Below are 26,200 nucleotides of genomic sequence, written 5' to 3'. Positions count from 1 at the left end.
TTGTTTTCTCAAGGGCAAATTTTAATATCTGCACAATAAACAAAATTGATGCTGTGATTTCTTTCATAAAATCTATTCTCATGCATTAAAAAAAAAATTACTGATTGGGTGCTTAGCACCTAAGAAAAACCAATTGGTTTCCTTTTTCTGAAATTAACAAAGGGCAGTTATTTTTCCCTCTAAAAATATTACAAGAATGTCACGTCTATTCTACTCCTACAGAATAACATTTAGTCTTAGCAAAGACTTACTTCACAAAAAATGCTAAATTTTGTTTTATATGAACTTGAAAAACAAATCCTGATACCAAAGATTTTTTTAAAAATTATCCAATTTTTTTACCCCTCTGCTAATTATCATATATATATATATATCTAGGAAATATATATATGTATGTAATAAGCATGGCCCATTAGTGTGTCCGCGGACGTACACATACACACACACAGACACACACACACACACACAAATTATCCTAAATGGATAGGGATGGAAATGCCACAGCCAGTCACAGTTCAAGTTCTACTTATGGGAATAGTATCTAATCGATGGGAAGATCAAAAGGAGCACCAAGTTTAGTTACATATAAACAATTTAAGTTATATATAAACACTGGAAGTTCAGTTATCTTTAGTGATCAACCACATTATTCATAGTGTAATGAAAACATTTCTACCAAAGAATAGAATCCTTTACAAGGAAACTTTTTCAAGGCTAAATTAAAGCAAACAAGACAGGTAGAATCCCATTTTAGCAAAAACAGTAGTGAGCCGTTTTAATGCTGTTTTCATGCCATAAAAATGCATTGCTTTGTTAACCTGGTTATTAGTTTTGTTCATTACAAAATCCAAATAGCAAACATAATTTCACATTAACTTATGAAGTTAAGTTGGCAATCAATTAGAAAGTGTTCTGTTACATATAAAAAATACAAATATCAGTATATAGCAATAAGCATGCAAAATGTTATGTTGGTTGTTCAGTTCTTAAAAGAACTGTTTCCTGGCTCCAAGTGGCTGGTCTGGTGGGGACTATAAAATGATTATAATTAAATTTAAAACAAATTAAATTAAGACCAATCACACACTAGCAGAACTCTCAGGACAACAAACTTCCTTTAAATAAATAATAACATTATGAACTATGGCAGTTCACAAATCAATTTAGAAGCTTTGACATTTTGTAGGTGCTCCTAGTTTAAGTAGATAACAAGAAGCCAGGAAACCATTTCCACCACATTCCTCCCTTTCTCAATATAGAAAATTACCAACACAACATTCTGGGGGAAAAAAAGTGTCAAAATTTATTAATAATCTTTGAATACATTCAAATATAATTTCAGCAGGTCCCACTGAATTTAGGAATGCTTCTTCTAGAACACCTACCCCTCCATTTATTTGGTCACTACGCAAATGGGGCATATCTTTGATAATTGCTTCATGTAACTATAAAAGCAAATAACCATTTACTCTTCCATTTTTAGCAGTTTCTTTTTTTGAAAAGGGTTGTATAAAACAGCAATTATGATTTTCTTTAAAGTTCACTCAAATGGGATTCTACCTGTTGAAGAAAAACAGAAAGGCAGGAAGAAATAAGTGATCAAAAGATACAGAGGAAAAAAAGTGAGATCAAATTTATATCACTAAAATTGACCTGACAATAAAAATAACAAAGGACAAATTAGAGATTTAAATTTTCTTTCTATAGCAAATTTTCATACAGTAATTGTGTTCAGTTAAGGATTTCCAGAAGTTATAATTAAAATGTTTTGAACTGAAAAATAGATGTCCCAATGCAAATGTTTTTTCTGCATATTACCCCAAAAATATGCAAATGTATTTTTTGCATATTACCCCAAGTCAATGCTGATAGGAGAGAAGTTACAACATTTCTAAGAATGAAATATAATTATTTTAAATTCTTGGCCTTCCCCCTTTTTGAAATTCACAAGATCAACTTCACTATCAAGCCTTAAATAAATTAAACCCCCCCCCCAAAAAAAAAATTTTTTTTTTAACAGTAATTAGCCTGAGGTATTTTAGTATGGCTCTTACTTTCGCAACTTTCTCAAAGTTCATTCTTGGAAAAAGAATGTATTAATACCATTAAATCCAGAATCCTCAGATGCTTTCATATAGTCCAAGGTCCTAATTCTAGCAGGAGCCACAAAGACCTGCCACAAGAATGCCTCTTGTACAAACCTATGATAAAGGTACTCGCCATTCATTTTCCAGTCTGAAAATTACAATCCTAGTTCAAACAAAATGAACTAAATATAACACATACACAATAAAGGTTAAAATGTCTGACCTTTTAATGACCAAGAACAATTTTTATATAATGTAACTTAATAAGCCTCAACACTCTTGTGAGGTAGGTAAGTAAACAATACTACCCATTTAAATATATGGATAGATTTAGAGGTATGAGTAAATAATATACTCACATTAAGCAATGAGAATTGGAATAGAACTCTCTCCCTGGTTTCAACCCCAAGACCATAATAAATTTAACTTTAACAATAATGATCTTTAAAAGGGTTATGATGATTTAAAATTTTGCCCACTGGTTCTTCATTCACACACATTGCTAAATCTAAGACTGCTTTTTAAAGTCTGGTCCCCTTTCTCAAATACAGTTGTAAAACTGTAAAACTTCCAAACTTGTCAAATTAAGACATTACTCTGTGAGGACTAACATTCTGCTTGGTAATTTATCTTGAAATTGCAACAAAAGAATTTGCAATATATTTCTATTAGGTGGTATAAGTGATCACTTTCAATGAACATATACCACAATTCCACTAAGAAAAAGAGGTTTGGATGGACACAGTTACACAAGTAGAAGAGGACACTAACTTCTGAAAATACTAGGTTTTATTCACACCCCAGTGGTAAACAATAACCTTAATAGGATGACTGAGTTTCTTTGTAAATCACTATGTCACATTAAAATACAAAAGTCCATAAACAAGCAGACAGTTAACAAACATTAGATGTGGTCTTACTGGAAATTCTTAACCGTATACTAGTCTCTTCTCAAATCAAATTTCAAAATGCTTTGTCTCCTAGTTAGTACAAGTCACTGCATTTCTCTAACAAAGTAATGAAGGCACAGCTAGTGCAAGCAGACTTAAACCCATTCAACTACTGGGCTGAAAAAATACTTTGGTTGGTTCTTCAGAAGGATTTCTTTTTTCTAAAACAATATTGGTCTCAACAGTTTGGATAATTTTCGCAGCTGCAGTCTAATAGCTACATGACAAAAGACTTCACAAGAACCAAACTATGTAGCAATGGACATGCATTAGGGGATTCACTGCATTCTACATATCCAGCAGAAATTATACTATTAAAATGCTAGGTAGAATGAACCTATAGAGTTTGAACTGGTTCTTAAACGTTCATTTTTTCTTTTTTTCCTTTTTTAACAAAAATTGTTTACTTGATTCTACCAAGAAAATACAAAACATAAGGCTGTAAGTAACTACTAGTTGTGTTTAGGCTGGGACAGTGCAGTAATCCTCAAGGCCACAGCACACACTGCTTACTGCTGCTTGCACTCGGCTGGGTTTGGATCTTTCTGTGGAAAGAAGACAGAAAATAGCAGTCAATGTCACTTTCAGCAGTTCTCTGTAGCTATCAAAATTCCCAGGTAATTCTTCCAATTCAAGGTAGAAAAAATACAATTCCTAAGAATTCACTCAAAGAAATCACTCAGTTGTATGCTTGATAAAACAGACATGGAAGAAGTGATGTGAATTAGGAGCTTAACAGGCTTCCTTATATCTTCCTTATATCTTAGACAAGACCTTAGGTTTTTTGCTCATTGAATCCATATTTAAATGACTTATTGGAAGATTGAAAGGGAAAGGGAAAAGTTTTTTTTTTTTTTTAATTTTGCCATAATTTCAACAACAGATTAAAAAACAAAAATGAAGTTGCAAGGGCAAAAAGATAGAGATATTAAATAAGATTTTTAAATAAGAGCTTCTAAAATCAGTAGTACTTGATTTTAATAAGATTCTAAATAAAATAAGGTTGATTCTGGAAAACAATGTTATATATTATAAATTTTGTAACAATTATATATTATATAACACTATATATTTATATATTAAAATATGTATAGTATATATTATATATAATAATCTGCCTGTTTCATCTTCAATTGTGAATGACAATTTTTTCAAGGACAGTTTAAGGATATGAAAATAATGAGTAACAGATCTGGGAGGAGGGAGGAAAAAATATATATGTATTTATAATTACATATTTTACATATATGACATATTTACATTATTAAATATAAAATATTTATTAACTATCTTTTTGATACAGCCCAAAGAGTTATAAAACTATATATCCTCTGATCCAGATTTCTACTGTGTCTGTATCCCAAAGAGATAATAAAAAAGGGGAAAAGGACCCACATTTGCAAAAAATTGGAAACTGAGTGAATGTCCATTAGTTGGGAATGGCTGAATAAGTTATGTTATATGAATGCAATGGAATATTGAATCAGCATTTCAGAGATGTCTGGAGAGACTTTCATGAACTGATGGCTAAGTGAAGAGACAATAAAATCACTATGTAATGATCAACTGTGATGGACTTGGCTCTTTTTCAACAATGAGGTGATTCAGGGTACTTCGCTGAAGTACCCTGAAGTCATCCGAATTCAGAAAGGACTAGGGAGACTGAATGTGGATCACAACACCTTTTTTGTTGTTTGCTGCTTGCCTCTCATTTTTTCCCCCTTTTGATCTGATTTTTTCTTGTACAGATATGGAATGTGTAATAAATGTGGAAATACATTTAAAAGAATGCACGTTTACTCTATATTGGATTATTTTCTAAGGAAGGAGGTGGAATGGAAGGAAGAAAAACTTGAAACAAGTTTTTGCAAGAGTGAATGCTGAAAACTGTCTTTGAAAAACAAAAGAACTATTAAAAAAAAAATCTATCTCTAGACAGAACTTTTCACAGGAAAGATCCCAGAAAGTTGTAGAATTTTATAATCAGTGTCTTGTTTATCTTTAAAAATCTCATCATCTTTGATAACATAAAAGTATTTAAAATGAAAAACATCACAAATCACACACATGTATCTAGACATTTTTGAAAAGTATTATTTTCGTCTCTCACCTTCGGATCATATTCTGGATCATTTTCCTCATCAGCTTCTTCTTCCCCTTCCTATATTAAAGTTCAAAATGCATCCATGAAGTAGGTACAGTAGAAGAAATTTCATAATGTAGGCAGGTTAATCTAAATTATAGTATAGGTCAACAAGTTTTCATCATTACAAGACTTTGATGAAATATGCAATTTAATCTGAAAGCTTCTAATATGAAAATTTCCCAACACAACTCGAGACACATCCAGTCTGCTTTTATTGAAAAGATTTACTGCAGCCAACGTTGAAAAAATTTACTGCAGCTTTTGACTTCTTCAAAGAGCTGATAACCCTGCAGCAGAACAAAATTTTTAAATAAAACATTGTTGCTGATAGTTTTGCAGCTTATCTACTATATACATATACATAGTATACTTTTACCTGTAGAATTATAGCATATATTTTAAGATACATTCCTTTTTTGCTAAAGTTAAATGTTATACCAAAAACCTTAATGCTAATTTGTTATATTTAACAAAACACTATTTAAACAATTTAGCTGTCTCATCTTGTAAATATTACCTCATCATCAGCCTCTTCACCTTCTTCATCATACTGAAAAAAAAAAAAAATTTTAATATGGCAAAATTAAAAACTACCAGACCCAAAGCTATCCTCTTACAGCATACTAGCCATTTCTAGTTCCAACACTAATAAGACCAACCAGACTATTCCATCCCCATTCAATGTAGAATAAATTGCTGGAGTCATCAAAAAACATTGAAGATAGGATCTTATATATAGATCTAATTCAACCTTCAGAGAAAACTAATTCAGAAAGAGGGGAAACCCAAGGTTAACCAGTCAATTAATTTTAGAATCAGTTTTCAACAGCATGACTGTAAAACAATTATTTCTCCGATATAATGGATCAACTATCCAGTGGGCAAAATGTTATTGTCAATGTTTAAAAAAAAAAAAAAATTATATAAAATCCAAATCTAATGATCATGCCACTGGTGTTAATGTCATGATGTCATCATTTAAGAGACCTAAGAAACATCATCTTTGTCCATTCCAGAATGGTTAACAATGGAAATAACAATTTTAAGATTTACAAGAGCTCTGCTCTCGTCAATGAGGTAAGGAAATTCCGTAAATATACCTAAGTCACTTTGTGATGACAATATAATTCATGTTTAATTTAATTACTCTTTAGTCATGAGCTCTAAAGAATCTTGCTCTCTAAAAGCAATACTCATCTTCACTTACATCATCATCATCATCTTCAATAGCTTCTCCTGTGAAGTATAATACTGATCTTGGGACTATACGCTCACGTAAAAAGTGACCAATTTCGAAGTCTGCTGCCAGGATAGCTTCTGCATCATCATCCTGTACAAGATGACAGCATTTTACAAGTAAAAGAGTAATGAGTAATTCCATCATTAATTCACCTATATAATTCATCATTATACAATTGGGATGGCAGCCATCTCAAGTATACAAGAAACAGCACAGCTCTTTTCCTAGCTTATTTTTTCAGCCAAACCACATACATAGCTAAAAATAAATCAAAAATTACTCATTTCTAATAATCTGAACCAATGCTTTTAACCAATGTAAAGGGAGTCTTGATAACGAACAAGAAAAACTTATTTGTATTTTCAAGAAATCACAAAAATAATATGCTCACATTTTATATCAAATGTAGACACTACATTCTGTTCTTCAGAGATCTCTTGGATTTAAGAAAAAGAATAAGAGTAAAAAAATCTCAAGATAACCTTACCCTTACCTTCCTGGGATTTTAGAATTAGCTTATTATGTACATGACTTATGTGGCAAACAGCTTGACTTAGGCATACAATTTTTTACTGAAAAAAGTATGGGGGAGATGAGTATGAGAGAACTGAACAAGTTAAATTAGATGACAGTTAAGAAATATAAATAAAAATAAAGAGAATGTAACTGAGTAGCTCCACTAAGAAATCAAAAAATGTCAGGGCAGCTCGAGTTATATATAAGAATACATCTATATCTATGCATGCATACACTTATATGTATTAAAATATGTACAGTATTATATTAATATATTATGTATAACAATATATTTGCCTGTTTCATCTTTAATTGTGAATCACAATTTTTTAAGTACAGTTTAAGGATATGAAAATAATGAGTAACAGACGGGGGGAGGGGGAATATATAATTATAATGTTTAATATATATGTATCATATGTTACATTATATTATTAAATATAAAATATTTATTTTCTATTTGATGTTATAGTTATATATAATATATAAATAACAATGTAAATCACAAATAAATCAAATTATGATAAATATGTAAATTATGTGTAATCATATATAAATTATTAAAATGTAATATAAATTATTATTGTATATTAATATATGTAAAATATATGTATACACACACACACACACACACTTTTTTTTTAATCTGCTAAGTTTTATTAATCTGCTTAAGTTTTATTAAACCAAGAAGCTTAAGAAGCCACTTAATATAAAGACCTGACTTTAAGATGATTACAGGAAAGTGTCCTTAAAAAAAGTCCTGGTGGATAAAACCATGCATATGGTTTTAAAAATAGATAAGCTCAAAAAACAAATTAAAATTCTTATCTTCTAATTGGAAAAAAGTTTACCATAAAGAAAATGAGTTAATGGCAAAAACATTATTTCAGAATCAAATTCAGAATGCTTTATATATTAACCCCACTTCCTTCATTATTGAACATTTTTAAATATTAATAAGCATTCTAAATAAGAATGCTAAAGCATATAAAGATATTATAAAGAAATGCAACTGCCATGTATAGAAACATATTTTATCAGACAGGAAAACACACAAAATTAATGTCTATCAACAGAACTATATAATGCATATAAGGGGAACTTATTAAAAATTATTAAATGAACAAACAGATGCAATTTTATATGCTGTCAGGCTAAACAAATATTAGTTATTATATTAAATATAAATAACTATCAACATAAAAATTTCATCACAAATGGCATTCTGTTCATAAAAATTAACACTTCAAAATCTTTCTACATTAAATAATACACACCCCAAACCAATAAAATCAAGTACAACTTTATATAACTTATATAACTATATAACTTAATGCTACTACATTTCTCAGGATCCAGCAGGGGTCACCATAGCATACAAGAGTAATTACTGACTTCTAGAACTGAGATGGCCTACAGAAGCACTTTGAGAACCAAATGTTCAAGCATAAGCAACTTCTGCAGGAATAAATCCAATCATTAACAGGAAAATATTATTCTATTCAGGGAAGTGACCCTTGCAACATAGCATAAAAGCATTCTCATTTCACTATAGAAACTTAAATGAATCTCAGACAACATAGGTATAAAATTATAAAAACTGGTACATCCTTCAAAAACCTTTCAATCTCTACATTTTAAAAAATTATTTTACTAAAGAAACCAACTGGACTCACCAAGTCTCCACTCTCAGGAACTACAGATAAGTGAGAAGCAGAGGGAAAGAAAAAATAAAAAGATTACTACTATTATATTGAATATCACTACCCAATCATCCACCCAGTCCCAAACTCAGAAACTCCTACCTTCAGGAGGAGAAAAGAAATTGAAGAAAGAATCGTTGGAAACTGTTTTTGTCACAGTACGAACAGTTCCACGTCCCTTGTGTTTTTGTTTCTTCTTAATAGTTTTCAAAGTGACATTTTTCCCTTTTTTCCAATCTACCTGACACCTTTGAAAAATAGGGACGTTTTGATTATAATTACGATACTAATTTTAAAAAATCCTCAAAAATATAAACTAAAATAAACAAATATGCTGAGTTTTATGTGAGCACATGGCATTTGCCAATTGGCTTAAGTCCACAAAATGTTTCTTCTAAGAGCAGGTACTTTTTTTTAATAAAAACAAATTTTATTTTAATACTTGAAATCAAGATTTGATTGATTCATTTAACAATTGTAATTTATCTAATGTTTGGAAGAACTGTAACTACATTTACATACACCAACCACCTGCTGATGGGAACACAAGGATAAAAAAAAAAAACTCTTGCCCTCATGAGTTTACAAATTTGTACTGGGGAAAAATCATGTATGCAAACATAGATACAAAATAATTTGGGGAAAAGGAGTAGGGAGATTTTAAAAAGGCCTCATGTAGAAAAGTCTGGGCAGAAGCATGGAGGACTATACAATATAGTTATAGAACTATGTTACTATTAAGATGCTGACAGAATAAAGAATTGTTCCTACTCCCACAATTTTCATTGTAGAAAATCTAAGTCACAACATTAGAAATAGCTCTGATTCAATTATAGAGTAAGATATTCCTTTATAAATAAACAATCTCACCCTGTGCAACTCATAATTAATAAATAATAAAGTAAATAATAATAATAAAGTAAATAAAAGTAAATAATAATAAAGTAAATAATCATAATAAAGTAAAACAATCTCACCCTGTGCAACTCATAATTTCTGGTCCATCAAAGGAGAAGGGATCAGAATCATCTGGCTCTGACCGCATACGATATGTCTTGGTTAACATCTCATTTGTGAAATATTCATTGGGTTCAAAGTGAAATTCTAATGTAAAACTCTAAAGACAGTTGAAGACATTAAAGATATAATTTGTTAAAATTCCTTTTGTTTCCATTCCAATAAATAAATACCTGTTTGACAGTACATTAATAAGCAATGCTAACCCAAAGTCCTTCTAAATGAACATAATTGTATTTTATTTGACATTTTAAAAATGGTCAAATACTAGGAAAAGAGACAATATGCTAGGTTTGCTAAATTTTCAGAAGAACTTTCATACATCCTTTCTGTTGCTTTTAAGTAATTACATTCTCCACCCTCCAATCTCATTTAACAGTCATGCTTCAAATTTCAAATTAGTGTTAAAATTGTTTACCATAGGTTGGCCAGCATCTGAGAACTTCACTTTAATATCTTTCAAGTGCTTCAGAATAGGTTCATCATGTTCCTTCAAGTAAAATTATTAAAAAAAAAAATTCAAAATGGATATTTCACCCCTTTTTTCAAAGCAACAACTCTTTCACCATTTGTTGAAACTTATTCTTTTTATTATTTCTATAATGCTTAACCAGTAAAATTATAAGTGTTAAGAAGCTCAAGCCAAAAGAAAACCACAATGTGGATACTTTAAAAATCCCCTTTTCTGCCAAAAGCAGAAAAAAATATGGATAGGAGAAGCCTTCTTACTAAAACAGTGACTCACATGTCATGATTTCAGAAGACAAGTAGCTGTCACTGAGAACACTCAAGTATTATGTGAAAACAGTCTAAAACAAATCAGTCATAAGGGACTTTTCTTAAACTGTTAAATTATACATAAACAAAACCAATTTTACATTAAGTTAAACACAAAATGTTTGTGTTTAAATGTGATAAATAGTAGAAGGCAGGCAAAGATCTGAATATCCATGGAATTTTTACAATGAATTTCATTTACCTGAACCATATCACTGAGCAAATCAACATTTTTAAAAACAGTCAGCCAAAATTCAGGAATTCCTTTAGGATCTTCTTTTTCTTCATCTTTTTTCTCCTCTTCAAGCTTAGCTTTCTCTTTCATTTCCTCCTTGAAAAAAATAAGTGTTAACTTAACTTAAGTTACTTAATTACTTAAGCACTTATTAATCTTTCTGCCTCACTTTTACTTTCAAGTTTTTCATTTTTCTCCCAATCACCAAAAAAAAAAAAAAAGGGAAAAAAAAAAAAAAAAAACCAAGTACAGTGATAGTTTTGTACTGTAACATTTCTGTCCCACTACCTTATATGAAATCATGTCAATTAAACACGGAGCAAAGTTGGCTTGTTATCATTTTAGCCACTCAAATATCGTAAAATTTAAATGGATCACAAACAAAATCCCTATTTCTAAAATCCCTATTTAATGTTGTTTAAAAATCTGTTTAAACAAGATATTTTACCTTAATGATTTAAAAGTTGTACAATTATAACAAAAAGTACTCACTGAAATCTCTTCATCATCATCTGGTTTCCATTCACATTCTTCCTCTGTAGGTTCATAAATTGCATTGATGATTTCACTTCTCTGAAAAGATTAAATCCATAGCTTCTATCTTTAATTAGCAAAAACAATGATTGACAAAATCCTGTATTTCTGTCAAACAACAATCCCCAAATTAGGGATTCTTCCCTTCTGAAATCACGGCATCAAGATAAACTGCCATTTTGCCCTTTTACCAATACTTAAATACATTAAATAATTACCATTATTTAATGGTAATAACCAATTTCAACATTAGGTCAAGAAACTGAAACATTTATTCTGTTCACTTTAATTGAAGCCACAAATTTCTACTTTTTAAAACTTTTATTTATTATAAGTAAGATATGATAGGATACATCACCTTATCAAAAAGTGGTTGGTAAAGAACAGCATATTTTCTTTCAAGAGCATGAACTTCCTCATAGAACTTGGCTTCTATCTGTGCACATTTCACCTGAAGGTTTTTGAGAGCATTCACACGTCGCTTAACTACTTTTGGCAAACTGAAATATTTAAAGAGAATCTATTATTATGTGAGTTCCTTTATTTTACTGATAAATCAGAACAAAAAAAAAAAATTTAGCAGTGCACCATCAATGATAAAAGAATCAACTCTTAACCCCCTTCAAAAGGGCTCTCATTTATTTACAAGGCTACCCTAAACAAGTGGAACAGATGTTTTGTAATGGATTTAGCTCAACAGAATACAAAGCAATTGATATAAAACTGAATTTTTCAAAAATGAAGTTTCAGAGCAATTAAATACAATAAAAATACAATTAAATTAAATTAAATACAATCAAATACAATTTAATACAATTAAATTTAAATTAAATTAAATTAAATACAATAAAAAGATTTACAATTGACTATCATGAATCAATAATTAAAAGAGGGTTTCCACTAATCAACTAAGTTAAAGAATGTTTCTGATTTACCTTCTATTTTCTTCAAAATGGATACATTTCCTAGATATTTTCAAATTTTCAGACATATGACTTTAGTCATATTTGGTCAATCATACATGAACTGGGCTTTGAATTTAACAAATTGATATAAGTAAATATATAAGGAATACCTAAAAACCAAGTCTTTTCTGGTTCTTCTTTCCATTATCAAGAAAAGTTCCCCTTTCAGTTCATAGCTACCCTAACATTCTATTCTGTCACAGAGAAAATACAAAACATACCACCTCTAATCCCAACCCACAAAGACAGAGCTGTATACTAACACTCACTGGACAAGAAGTGCATCTTTCATTTTCACCTCTGCCACAGACTAATTAAGTGGCCTTCAGAAAATTGACTTAACTTCAATAGCCTCAGTTTGTCTAAAGTGAGGGACTAGATCACTTAAGTCTTTTTCCATCCTTACATTTCTTGATTTCAGATCCTACAAACTAAAATCCAAAATAAAGATTGCCAACATTAATGCTGATTTATTTAAAGTGACAATTTTTAAAATTTTTAAAATTCCTTATACTAGATATGAGTAAAAAATCAACTTTGTAAGACTACCCTGATATATGGAATCCTTTAAGGCACACCTGTACTACACCCTATAGTCTAAAAAATACTTATTATAAAATAGGATCTCTACCTTTCAATGTATCCAGTTGATGTTCCCACTAAACCATCCAATCTTTCTTGAAGAGCTGCAAGAATTTGAGGATTCTGCATCATCTGAACAGTCAACTGACGAGCTAAATTGAAGGAATTTTTGAAAAAATTACACAATAACTAACAGATTAATAGTCACATTTCCTATAACTCTGTGGCTTAAGAGATTTCAGCTTAGCAAAAAATAAATAAATAAATAAATGAACAGTAGGGTATAGAAAAGCACAATGGAGAAAAGCTGTCCCAAATACTGGCAATGCTTACCACATAGCATCACCAGATGCTATAGTTCTGAAGAGCAAATAAGTGTCAATTTAAAGTTTTAATTTTACTAATTTTTTTTTTTACTAATTTTACTAATAACATACTAATTACAATTATATAAATATACAAAATATATATTATATGTAATTATGTAGAATATGTATTATATGTAATTATATATATTTATATATAATTATATAATATACATTATTATAATCATGTTTATATATATTTATATATTTATAATTATATTATAGCTAATTTTACTAATAATTTACTATATGAATTTAGAAATTAAAGCAGCAAAATACATCAGAATGTATTCTTATCTTTCATGTAAAAGAAAAGACAGTTTCTGGCTAAAAAACTGCAACACATTCGTTTTTAAAAACTCATCTTTATGGGACAGCTAGGTGGTACAGCGAATAGAGCACCAGCACTGAAGTCAGGAAGATCTGAGCTCAAATATGGCCTCAGACAAGTGTCTTCCTAGCTGTGTGACACTGGGTAAGTCACTTAACCCCAATTGCCCTCAGCAAAAATATTCTTTATGGAGGATTTCATTTCTCCTTGAAAATCCAGTCCCTCATTATAAAGCTGTAGAGTGGGTGTCAACCTACACTGATAGAGGGAATTCCCCAAGAGAGCTCTTTATACACATGAAAATTATACATTCCTAAACAGGACAAAAGAGCAAATATATGCATGCGCACACACACACACTCCAATGTGTGATAAGGAACATTCAATGGATTCACCCCCACCTCTAAAAATTAGTTCAATAAATCCAAATAGGGTTGAGGGTAAAGCGAAAGTTGGGCTAAAGCAGTAGCAATTGTAACTCAGTGTAAGATACAGATATCAGAAATTATTGGATTCCCATCAACAGACAAAGGCATTTTACCTTTGCTATTTGCATCTTCACCAGTTTCTTCTTCTTCCACTTCTTCAACATCTTCCATATCTTGTTGGTCAAGTTCAGTTTCTTTGCTATAATTAACAATTGGAAGATTAACATTTACATGAAGTAAGAAAGAAAAACCTCAAAAATTCATTTCCCCTAAACAAAATATTTTTTTTAAATGACACACAACTTACAAGATGATTCAAAATTCTCAGTCTTTTGTGCTAAAAACAAAATCAACTTGTTACCTAATGGTTTAAAAAATGATTGGCTGTTGTGGAGAGGCTTTAATATTGTGACAGATAAAGAAAAACTATTTAAAGAAAAGAATTCTGTCTCCCCAATGTTGAGCAAATGCTGAAAGGAGAATCTATGCTATGGAAGGGCTGGCCAAGAGGTTAGGATACAATTTCTTAACCTGATAAATTAACAAGGATAAATTCAACAAATCTATGAACTCAAATTTTTAAAATATGTGTAATCCTATGGATTTTATCAGTTTAAAACATTTATAAGTAGGGATGCCTAAGAAATTCATGACACACAAAAAGGTTAAGAACTCTCGGTGCAGGGCAACTTTCTAATCACTGTTCAGACTAGTCCATAATGTATAATAAACAAGATATCCTTAAAGTATCTCACCATCTTAAACTACCTCACACCTTTTTCAATTTTAAATCAGGAAGAAGGATGAAAGCAAAGGAGATGTCTATGTTTACAAGTGGTATTCACAAGTCTCTGCACCATTGAAATTTTAATACTGCCACTGTAGGTATGATAAAAACCAAAAGTCCACTCCAGTGTTGCGAGATTCTTGAAAGCTGGTTTTCATTTTTTAATGTCTTGTATCTTTGACTAAACCCTACAAAAACCTGTGGCACATAGTAGGCACATAAATGCCTAATTAATATAACTCATTTAAGTAAATCCTCAATGTTTAGAACTTTAATAAAATAATCTACTCTGGGACACATGGCAGGCAAGCAACAGAAGCTAATCAAGTGTTGTGTATAGGGAAAATTTTCTCACCTCTATTGTATTGGAGAATTCTAACAGAACAGCAATCAAATCCCCAAGAAATGGGAAAATAAAGCAATTATTACCCCACGAAGCATTTTAAACTATCAGGCTTGATATTAAAAAAAAAAAACAACCTCAGGAAAATAACATTAGTTAAATTGTAATTTTTTATACAATTAATTAATTGTAATTAATATTGATTAGATCAATATTCATTAAGCCCCTACTAGATGCTAAGAATAAGCATTAGCCAATAACTTAGTAACTAAAATAAGTCACACTTATTCAAAATTTATATGAACAGATACTAATAATTAGCCATTTAATATACATTTTCCCAAAATGGTATTCACACACTACTTCTATAATAAAAGGGAAAGATAGGGCCTACTTTTTTTATAATGCAAAGAAGCAAATTACTTACTTGTCAATGTCCGCCATATTGTAAGACCTTTGTATATTTGAGATCTACAGAAATAAACAAAGTGTTAAAAATGTTATAAATAACAAATTGTTTGAAAAATAGAAAACACAACGGACATAACTCTAGGAAGCTAGGAGCCAACATTTCTTATAGCTCAGACCCATTCTCCATGGCAATTTTCACAAACAGCAATTCCTAGACTTCTGCTAAGATCATTGTTAACACTTTTTTGTGACGTGCAAAAGTTTGTGACCTTCCCTAGACTATCAAGAAAAGTTTCTCTGTCACATAGTCAAACCATGGTAAAAGACAATTAACAGAAAAAAGAATAATAAACTGATGTTCTATCATTCTAGCCTAATTCCTGAATGACAAAAACACTTGAAATTGATAGTCCAGTCTCTTCAGACACATAGGCCCACATGAAAATAAAATGACAAGGAGGATGAAACCAGGGGTCTGGGCTATACAACTACTTTTCTCTGGAGCCTTTTAGGACTTACTTTAAAAAAAAAAAAAAAAAAAAAAAAAAAAGTCCCTAAAAGAGAATGATGGATTTTATCACTAGGTTCAAAGATCTAAAAGAATTTTAAAATACTGTTCAAAAAAATTTAAACCTATAATGGCTCCTATATACCTAAACAAACTATAAAGATAAATACTATAATGCCAAATTGTTTTTTATTGCACAGAATTTTGCTGAAATGAACGCAGTGGTGGGTTATTTTGACTTCCGTGATAAAAATTTATCTTATAACATACCTTAAAAGTTGCATATCTTAACAGAATAAAAAAGATGACCTTGGGATTAAGGGCTGGGTTCAAATTACTTTATCAAAAATTTTCATAGAAAGTAAAAATTAATACGGATACAAAGATACTTTAAGAAAGAAGTCACATATACTTAAATTTTAAAGGAATTATTTGTCAATGACACTGGGTGATTCTGGCTTTTCAAATTAGCCCAGATCTTCTATAAGGCAAACAAAAATGTCTAGCAGTTACATAAAGAATAGATTGGAAGGAAAGCTGAGCCCTGTATATAGTCCACTCCAGTATTTCAAGAAGATGGGGGACAGAAAAAAAAGGTAATCCAAAAGGAGGTGATACTCCCACATAAAATTTGTAGAATTTGATAACTAGACTAGATGACATGAAGGTCAGCTATCATCAAGATTTTAGAGAGAATCTAAAGAACAAAAACATTGGTCAGAAAGAATCTCAGATTATAAAAAGGTCAATATATGTGGAGTTTAAGGAAGCTATGAGAACTGCCAGCCATGAAATCTGTCTTAAGAACTATTTCTAATGCAGAACTTGAAATTTGCCAGCTGCTTAAAACTTAAGTAAAAACATAATTATAAATAATAATTCCATACAAAAAGTTTATTCACAAAAGCATAAAACTGGCAAGTCTAATCTTGGAATATTCAAGAATCCCTTCTGTCACACAGTGATAGGGTGGTTAGCTTTCATTGTAAATCTAAATTCAAATAACCCTTTTGAAAATAACTCGCCACTCAAACCTCACATATGCTATTATGTTTTAAAATAATGCTATTTAAGTTTCTTGAAGCACCAGGTTACAACAGGTTACACAAAGTAGGTTTGGGCATTTAGGCTAACTATGATTTGGAAAAGTTATTACACGAGCCTGTTATAAAATGGAAAATCATATTAATCTCTGGTGCAGATATTTACTAACATTTCCTAAGAAAAGAATAATTGGGAGTTTTAGAATCTAGAAGCAAAGAGACTATATATGCCTGGAACACTATCCCCACTCCAGTTTCCAAACTAAAAAACCTAGGATAGACCAGTTTTCTTTTCTCTCTCTGCATGAGATGTGGAAAGCACATCTTAACATATTACTGAGAATCGTCTTGGTGGTAGAGGGTTTTTACCAAAGCCTTCTGGCATTCTACAAGAAATAAAGCAATAAACATTTTAAAGAAATAAAGTCACAAAAATAATCATTCCTTTTTGCCCAATTTTTCTCTTGGGCATAAATGAGTTCAAAGATAAATATGGAGACCCATATAAATGTCTATAATTGTAAAAACAAAACTACACACCAACTTAATAATTTGCACAAAGACAAAAGAAACAGCAGAACAGAATATTTTACTATGACCATAAAATAAAACTTGTATGTACAAACAAGGTAATGGAGAATGGAAGGGGTAGTTTAAGGGGGAAGGGGGAAGGGAGGGAAGGGGGACAACTTTATAGCCATTTTGTACTTGTATAAAAATTGTGAGGTTGGGGGAAAAATGTGAATGACCCATTTCCAAGCTTGTCAATTTAAATACTCAAGTACTCCCAGTATTTGTACTGCCTTTATCTCTGCTAGCATATCTCTGCTACCAGCATATCTTCCAAATACGATAATTTTCAAAAATTCTAATTATAGCTACTGTATTTCATAAAATATCACTATCTATACGAGGAATCTTGCTCTTCCAGGACCAGTCTTCTACAAAATAAAAGCTTTTTCAAGTTTTATTTCTTTTCTGTTATTTTTGTTCTTTTCTTAGTCCTAGGACTAAGGACATAAAAATCAAGCCTTAGGGCTTATGTATTCATACTGCAATGAAAAAGGATAGATAAGAAATACATAAAGAGAATAAAGACATGGTAGTTAAGGAAAAGGTGTAGGAAAGTTAAAATAGCTTGTAGGGATTAGGACAGGCAAACAATTACAGGAGGAATAAAAGGATTTTCAGGGCCCAGCTGTATAACACAAATTTATATATATTTTAAGTGACTTGTCCAGGGTCACACAGCTAGTGTCTGTGTCTGAGGTCATATTTGAACTCGGGTCCTCCTGATTTCAAGGCTGCTACTCTATCCACTGTGCCACCTAGCACAAATTTATGCAGCACCAGTTACAACTATGTAATTTCAGTTACCTTCATTAAGCAGAATAGTAGGAATGCTACCATCTGGGTTTGACAAGGCATTAGTAACAAGAAGATTTCTGACTTTATGACCCTATATATTTGAATCAATTAGATTTGAGACTAGGAAATGACAGAACAGGAGCCAAAATAAAGGGATTAGAGATCACTAAGGAGGCAAAAAAAAAAAAAAAAAAAAAAGATTTAAAATGAATGACACAGGAAATAAAAGGAAATTAGGATGAAATAAAGAAATGCTGTTTGAGTTACAATTAGAATGTTCTAGACATAGGAGAATTGATTTAAAATTATCTCAAAGTAACAAGGACAAGAATTGAGAGGAAGAATGACTGGGTGTGGAACCCCTTGAGAATGCCCCTGGGGGGTTGGCACACAATAAAGATGATCTGAATAGGGTGGAAATTCTTAGTAGAAATGGCTAGGAAGTATGAGTAAAAATACATTTAGGAAAAAAACTCGAATCAGGAACCCTGGCTGCCTTATCCATAATTTGATCTTTTATTCCTCCATATCTGCATCAATCAAACCAAACCAAAGATTACATTAACATGCTTTTAACAAGGCTCACAACTGATAAAGTAAAATATGGTACTCATTACAAATAACTTTCATAAACATTATCTCATTCATGATTTAGTAGGTATGAGGTTTTCTTTTGTTTATTCCCCACCCCACCCCCCAAGAGACTTATCAACTCTTCTTAAACCAACTTCAACCGGTCACATCAATTTTAAAATAATAGCTATTATATTTTTTTATCCAACAAATTGAACCTTCACCCAAACTGGTATCTCTTCTCCTCAATGAATTAAAAAAAAAAAAAAAAAAAAAAAGCCAAAATTAGTGTACAAAGCCTAAAGAGTGTAGTAAAATACCCATGTATATCCCTCTTAATACATTTAAGGTTTTTTCCTACTGGTTTACTATGGTGATGATATTTAGAATTTACTCCATTATTGTTTACTGAAAACTAGTTAATTATTAATTTGCATTGTAATTGTAAATCATAAAAATTAAGAGTTCACACTGATAAAATGCTTTATGGTTTACAAAGTGCTTTACATGTTTTCAGTTAATCCATCCCATTAACCCTGAAACGTAGGTGCTATTATTTTCATTTTACAGTTGAGCAAACTGAGGCTGAAAAGTTAGTTTGCTCTGATCACACCAACTTAACTGAAGCGCTTGAATATCTGAATTTACCTTCCTAATTCCAACACCAGTGCTCTATCCACTACACCATATCCTAATATTCAGTAAACAGTATTTACAGATGATTTTCAATGATCCTTGTGTTGTTGTTTATCCTGACATACCCCAATCCCCTTCCATTATTAAATTGGCTGGAATCATAGGAGTGCAAAGTTATTTTCCAGCTTTCACTGCCCCAGTTACACAATATATCTTACCCTTTGTGAATTATTCCCCACAAAGAACTATCTTTAGTAAAATGCAGGACTCAAAAGCTTCCAGCTTTGGATCCTGGAATCTAATTATCTAACACAGAAAAGGACATTCTTGTTCAGTAAGGACTTCTAGAAAGAACATTATATACAGATCTTTTGCAGTTGGAGAAATAGCAAAGGGAGCAAAATTATGACAAAGAATGGGGAATGTTGGAATAAGGGAAGGTTATTCTAAACGACAGTCTAGTTCAAGTGAGAGGAATATCATTAGAAATGATCAAGGTGTGCTCCCCAAACAACCACAAATTTAATTCCCATCCATTTCAGTGCTTTATGTAGCTTCTGTAAGTCCTCCAAACAATTTCTGAAATTCCTACTGGAGTGAAAGGCTTAGAAAGAATTAGAAGAATCCATATGTACATGCTACCTTGAGTTCTTATTCCTTCATGATTTATAATCAGTAAATGTTTGATTTTATATCTTATTTTATATAGTTATATACCTATGGTCAAGTAAAAATTTCTCGAGTTAAAAGAGATCATGAATGGAAAAAGTTTAAGAAATCCTGATATAGAAGACCTGGGTTCAAGTCCTACCTCAAACACTTATTGGCTATAAATAAGACCTTGGCAACTTCTGAATTTCAGATTCCTCTACTATACGATTGGGGGGGGGGGAGGGGAAGTGGGAGTTTGGTTTAAATAAGCTCTAAAGATCCCTTCAGCTCTAAATCTATGATTCTGTGAACTCACTTAGGATTCCCTTCTTTTCCATTTACAGCACAACTAGACTACTGAAAATATCAAAATATCATCTTACTTAGACTACATCTTTGCCTCCAATCATTCTTGACATTGCTACCAAAAGAAATGTTCCAAATGCACAAGTCTGAAGAGATCACTCACAATATTACAAAATACAATCTTTCACCTGTCATTTAAGGTACTTTATCTGGCTCCAATCTGATTTATTTCATGTATACTAATATATATATTACACATAACACATAAGCTCTTTGTACCTAGTACAGTGCTTGAAGTAGTTAATGTTTTCTAAAATCCAATTTTACATGCACTCAAATAGAACCACTGACTATTCTCTCAAAATTAAGGAAAGCAAAGTTAATGACTGCAAACAAGCAACTCATTCCAGGAAAGCATTCCCCTCAACTCAGGCTTTTAGAATTCTTTTCTTTCCAAGCATAACTAAAGTGACTCTTTTCTTCTATTAGGCCTCTTCAATCCTAACCCTGACCTCAAAGGCCTCTTGCCTCCAATTCAGAGAACACTGTTGTCTGAACCTTTATCTACACTACAATTTTGTACTTCAAGTTGTATTTTTCACCCTTCTCATAGAAGTTCCTTTCTTCACAGAATCACAACAAAGAGTGAATTTAAACCTTAATTCAACAAAATAATTTACTAGCAATATTACTAGCATGTATTTCATCTGTGCTGGTTGACTATATACGAATTTGCGGAAATGCTACATTTCAATTAGAGGTTAAAGAAAAAATGTAATTTTCCCCTATCTAGCAATCCAAGTTCAAATTCTCCCTTCCCTCTGAAATCTACCCCAGGTAATCAATCTTGTTCTAAAGTATCTTTAAGTATATCTTGAAAACATTTGGTACTCCAAATAACTTATTTGGATACTCGGGCATTTACTTACAGGTTTACATCCCTTCTTTACTCTCTCAAAACTGCATCCAATGGTAAAGACCTTTAAAAAATTTTCCTTAATTAAAAAAAAGGCTTCCCAAAGGATCATTTGAAATCATCTAGTACTTAATATCTACCTTATAGTATCTTAATATCTATTCTTGCATGAGGAACAGCCCATGAAAAGAGACTGAAAGCGAAGAGAATGAAAATCAGGGAATGAGAGAATCATTTTTGTTAAGAGTATAAGGGGAGAAATAGGAAATAAATCTTTTTTTTAAAAAAGCTAAACAATAATACTAAAAATCACTATTTATCAAGCATCTAATAAATATTTGTGCAACATCTATTATGTAAGTACGTAAGTACTTTACAAATGCACTCATTTGACCCCCACAACAACCTGACAAGATATTCTTATGCTTGTTGGGTGACCTTCCTAAGGTGACACAGAACATGTCTAAGGCAGAATTTTAAGTGGAGTCCTATTGACTCCAGGCCCAGCACTCTACATAATTCACTTAAGCTGGCTGAAGTCATATGGTGAAAACCAGGGCAGAGGGGGTTCAATGCAGCATTATTAATGGTCATTTTTGATATTAACATACTCCCCCCTAAATTTATAGGGCAGAGACCCTTTTTATTTTTCATCATCTAGTACCTAGCACAATGTCTATCTAGCACCTTCAGAAGTCCCCTCTTTTGAAGGCTGCCTAAATTGAAGATAAGAATGTAAAAAAGCCATTCAGAAAGAAATCTGTCAAGGTTCACAAATTTAAGTCTTGGAAATTAGTGTCACCCTCTTTTACAGATGAGCAGTCTATGAAAAAGGCTAGGTGATTTACCTAAAATCACCTACTGTAAAATCACAAGGAAATAGCACTGTGGATCCAAAAGGAGTTCAAAAACTGGTTCTCAAGGCAATTTCAAAAGTTTATTCCTACAACTTCCAATTTGACTTTGAAGTCTAACATTTGGGTGTTCATAATCTAGTACATTTATTGAAAAAAAGACCAGGTTTCATTTGTCATGAAAACATTCAGTTCCAGCTATATTAAGTACTAAATAAATATCTACATTAAGTATAATATCTAAACAAAATGACATGAAACTTAAGTGAGTTACTTTTAATACATGTTAAAAATTGAGAAAGAAGAATCATGGGTAGTGCTAGAATGGCACTCAAGTCCAATCCTTTCATTTTACACAGGAGGAAAAACTCATGGGGTTACTTATGACCCAGTCACACAGTTATCTCATAAGATTAAAAAACACATGTCAGGTCTTCCTCACTTCAAGCAAGGCTGGCTTCCTATCTACCACATCACTTTGCTAGCAAGGAAAAAAAAAAAAAGCAATCAAGAAAAACTGTTGGTCAGATGAGTTAATCAGCAGGCCCAGAAGGGAAGTTGATACTTGTAAATGACAAAAAATGCTCCCAAACCTTTACAGTAATACTAAAGTAATACTCAGTTTCCCTCAAGTTCAAGTCACAGCAGTTTTCTCTAGCATATATATTAAAGTGTGTGTGTGTGTGTGTATACATACATATTAGAAATATAATAATCTTTTCTGATGGATGAAATAAAATTTATTTCATATGGTGGACAAAATAAAATATTCAGCTTGATTTTGACACCAAACCCAAGTCTCCAATGTTCTCTTTTGAATGAAAATTTGATCAAATCAACTCCTAAGAAACCATCTCTCCAAGAACATAGCATTTGATTCTATTATGTAAGTGCAGTTTTCGTCAAGAGTCTAAGGGCAGATATATCATGTAAAAGTGGACTAACACAAGTTTGCTTAGGAGCCAGGAAAAACCTAGATTCAAATTCTAAGCCAAGATAAATTGCTTAACTTCTTAGTGTCCCAGCCAACTCTCTATGACTTTTAAGGTATTGATCTACACATTTAGAGGAAGTTCCCTCAAGGAAAATTGCCTATGTAAAGCAAAACAAATCAGAAGGCCAAATTTCATCCAGCTCTTCCCAAATTAATTAGATGTATTGAGAGACTACCCAAAAATACAGTACAAACAATCTGAACAGGAAAAAAGAATTTAATTTTATTTCTTCAGTCTGTGAGATAAATTCCTAATATGGAAGGGAAAAAATGGATATTTAATGAGAAACAACCTTGGATAGTGGCTAGAAGTGGCCCAGAAAGCCAGAAAATCTTAGTTCAAGTCCTTTCTCTTAAGATGGTGAGACTAGGTAATCCCACAAGTGTTCTTAGGGACCCAAATAGCTACCGACACTGATAATAGGTACTTAAGTCACTTGGGAGGTCACTATAGTCAAAATATAGATCTAGTCTTCTATCTTTCTAATGAATCAGCAGCCTTCATATGATAACAGATTTAGATTTAGAAATCATTTAACAGATGTGGCAAAACAGAGCAGAGTATGTTAACCAGAGTCACACAGCTTTAATTAATAAGGAAGAAAACAAACAGGGACACTAGTATAGAACAGAGAAAAGAACCTGCTGCCTCTTACCAAGGCAGATTAACACCTCCTCCGCAAACTTCAGGCATGTTTACCGCACTAAATTAAACTACTTGTCTAGGGTCACCCAGCCAAGTATGAGAGGTGAATCTCCAGGTCTTCTCAATTTCAGGCTCGGCACCGCTTCCCTTTCTCTGAGCATTCAAACCAAATTCTGATTTGTCCGTCTAAGACAGACACAAATAAGTGCCCCAAATTTCTGTTACAAGTTTTTGCTAATAGCTCTTAGACCCTACCCAAGAACTAATACTGAAGATTTGCCAGACTGGTCTTTCGTCAGTTTTTAATCAAAAAGGCCATCCATCGGGAGGAGATATTTTAAAGTCAGAAAGGATGTTTACTCATTTTTTTTTCCTTTTTGGCAAAGATTTTAACGACCTCAAAGGCTTCTTGATGAGAGAGTAGGCAAAGGGTGGAGTGAGTCAGAAGGCAAGGAGAGAAATGATGAAGGGAAAAGTAAGGGAGGATGATTAAAGAGGGTTGGGGGAGGGGAGGGTAGTAAGAAGTGGTGAGGGGGGGAATGAGGGGAGGGCGAGTGGAAAATGAGGGGAAGAGGAGGGGAGAATGATGAGGGGAGGGGGAGTAGTGGAGAATGATGAAGGAGGAAAGGCAGGGGGGAATGACTGGGGAGAGTGTCGGGGGGGAGGGGGAGGGGGGTAAAGAGGAGAAGCAGCATTCCCGAGAGAACGGCGGCCATGCAGCGACTACCACGTGTTGCAGGCAGCGGATAAACGTCGCCTCAGCCCCGATCCCAACTTTGCCGCGCCTCCCGGGGACAGGGGCAGAGCCCCCATCACCACGCTCCCTCGCGGTGGTCGCGCGAGCTCTTCCGAGTACCGCCCACACAAACACAAATTCCCCCAGGCGCGCGCGCGAGAAAGGCGCTCCCGTGACTACGAGCAGCCCCCACACCGGCCTTGCCTGCCTGCCTGCCTCCTCCCCACGGCCACGCCAACCCGAGCTCAGGCTCCGCGTCTAGGTTCCGCGGCCCCCGCCCCGGCTGCCGTCTTCTCCCACGGGGGGGGCGGGGGGGGTCTCAGCCAAGCCCCAGGCCCCGGACACTCCTCCGTCCGCGCACGGAGCCTTCGCCCTGCCCCAACGCCGACCAGGCTAGCCCAGCCCAGGCCCGGGAAAGGCCGGCGAGCCCCGCCGCATTCCCCCTCCCTGCGGGCCCCGTCGGCCGTTGGAAGCCCTGCGCGCGCGCTCGCTCCTCTCCCTTCCCGCTTCCGTTACCCGCGGCTGCTGCAGGGACCAAGAGCTCGGAGCTGCGCAAGCTGTGACTCAGGGCGGCGGCGGCGGCAACTGCGGCGGGAGGAGACGAAAGAGGAGGCGGAGGAGGAAGAGGAAGAGAAGGAGGCGGCGCCCTGAGCAGATGGCGCTAAAAAAAAGACCCGAGATCCCGCCGCTCGCGCTCATATACAATTAGCGTCAGCACGTAAGTGCCCGTCCCCCTCCTCCTCTTCCCCTCCCCTCCGGCAGTCACCCAGGCAACGCAGAGTGGGGCGGGGCTGGCGTTGGGCGCCTAGCAACAGGGCCACCTTCTAGCACCCGTTCCAGCCGTCTCTTCCTCCTCTCTTCTCCGACTAACCCTCTAGCTGCTCGCTGGTATCGAGCTCTCGCGAGCGGAGTCCGGCTGCCTCCCACCTTCCCGGGGTCAAACGCCCCCAGCTTTTTCCGCGCGCGTGCGCGCGCGCGCCCAAGGACGCGGGAAAGGGATCCCGGCTCGGTCCGGGCCAGCGAGCCTCGTCCTCGCCCTGCTCGGCCCGGCCCACGAAATGCCCACCCTCCCTCCGACGCCGTGCTGGCGTCCGGGCCCTGCCGAGGGTTCCCGTCTCCCCGCTCAGCCCCTGCCCCTACATGTACCGCGAGAGCAGCTCCTCCCTTCGCCCCCTGAAGCTGCAGCCTCTTCCCTTCTCCCGCCTCTGTTTACACCCTCCTTTTTGGCCTCCCGGGGATGCAAGTCACGTCCTTCGGTCCGGTGATTAGTATTTATTAAGCGCTCGCTGCGCGCCCGGCGCCGTGCTAAGGGCCGGGGGAAAGAATGGGGTGGGAGGAGGGAGCAGCACCTTTTTTACCTGCCCTCTCGGAGCTGGCGTTCAGAAAGGAGAACAGCATGCAAATAAAGATGTACATAGGATAAAAGAAACGACACAAAGCGTGCATGCCTTTCTGGGCTGCTCACCGAGCTCTTGAATGAGAGTAACCTCCTTGTGCCTTCGAGTCTCGGAGCAAGCGCCTTTAAGGGGAAGCCTGACGCGAAATCGCTCAA

The 26,200-nt window shown here is 34.1% G+C and overlaps 1 protein-coding gene across 7 annotated transcripts; it reads right to left on the bottom strand.

Moving 5' to 3' along the window:
* Window positions 1-25,438, bottom strand: NAP1L1 (nucleosome assembly protein 1 like 1). 7 transcript variants are annotated; one of them, XM_031938172.1, is made up of 16 exons: window positions 25,165-25,320; window positions 15,434-15,477; window positions 13,990-14,075; window positions 12,802-12,904; window positions 11,564-11,705; window positions 11,164-11,244; window positions 10,639-10,767; window positions 10,078-10,149; window positions 9,620-9,759; window positions 8,745-8,890; window positions 8,616-8,635; window positions 6,391-6,513; window positions 5,701-5,733; window positions 5,148-5,198; window positions 3,551-3,582; window positions 1-1,560 (listed from the first exon to the last, which is right to left on the bottom strand). In XM_031938172.1, the coding sequence occupies exons 2-16, from the start codon at window positions 15,448-15,450 to the stop codon at window positions 1,557-1,559; spliced, it is 1,179 nt and encodes a 392-aa protein (XP_031794032.1). In that variant the 5' UTR covers window positions 15,451-15,477; window positions 25,165-25,320; the 3' UTR covers window positions 1-1,556. The 7 variants fall into 7 exon arrangements, with proteins under 7 accessions (XP_031794032.1, XP_031794031.1, XP_031794029.1 ...); XM_031938171.1 differs by lacking the exons at window positions 1-1,560; window positions 25,165-25,320 and adding an exon at window positions 25,415-25,438 and having other exon boundaries at window positions 2,299-3,582; XM_031938169.1 differs by lacking the exons at window positions 1-1,560; window positions 25,165-25,320 and adding an exon at window positions 23,923-24,361 and having other exon boundaries at window positions 2,299-3,582.
* Window positions 25,439-26,200: the final 762 nt, after the last annotated feature.

Source organism: Sarcophilus harrisii, chromosome 5 (genome assembly GCF_902635505.1).
Source record: "Sarcophilus harrisii chromosome 5, mSarHar1.11, whole genome shotgun sequence".
NCBI lineage: Eukaryota > Metazoa > Chordata > Mammalia > Dasyuromorphia > Dasyuridae > Sarcophilus > Sarcophilus harrisii.
Note: the sequence above shows the minus strand (reverse complement) of the source record. Positions and strands in the feature narration are given on the sequence as shown.

Coding starts and splice junctions, on each gene's coding strand:
- NAP1L1 (XM_031938171.1), bottom strand. Junction 11,706..12,801: donor TCAACTGGATACATTGAAAG/GTAGAGATCCTA, acceptor TAAATATTTCAG/TTTGCCAAAAGTAGTTAAGC. Junction 3,583..5,147: donor ATCCAGAATATGATCCGAAG/GTGAGAGACGAA, acceptor TTCTTTCCACAG/AAAGATCCAAACCCAGCCGA.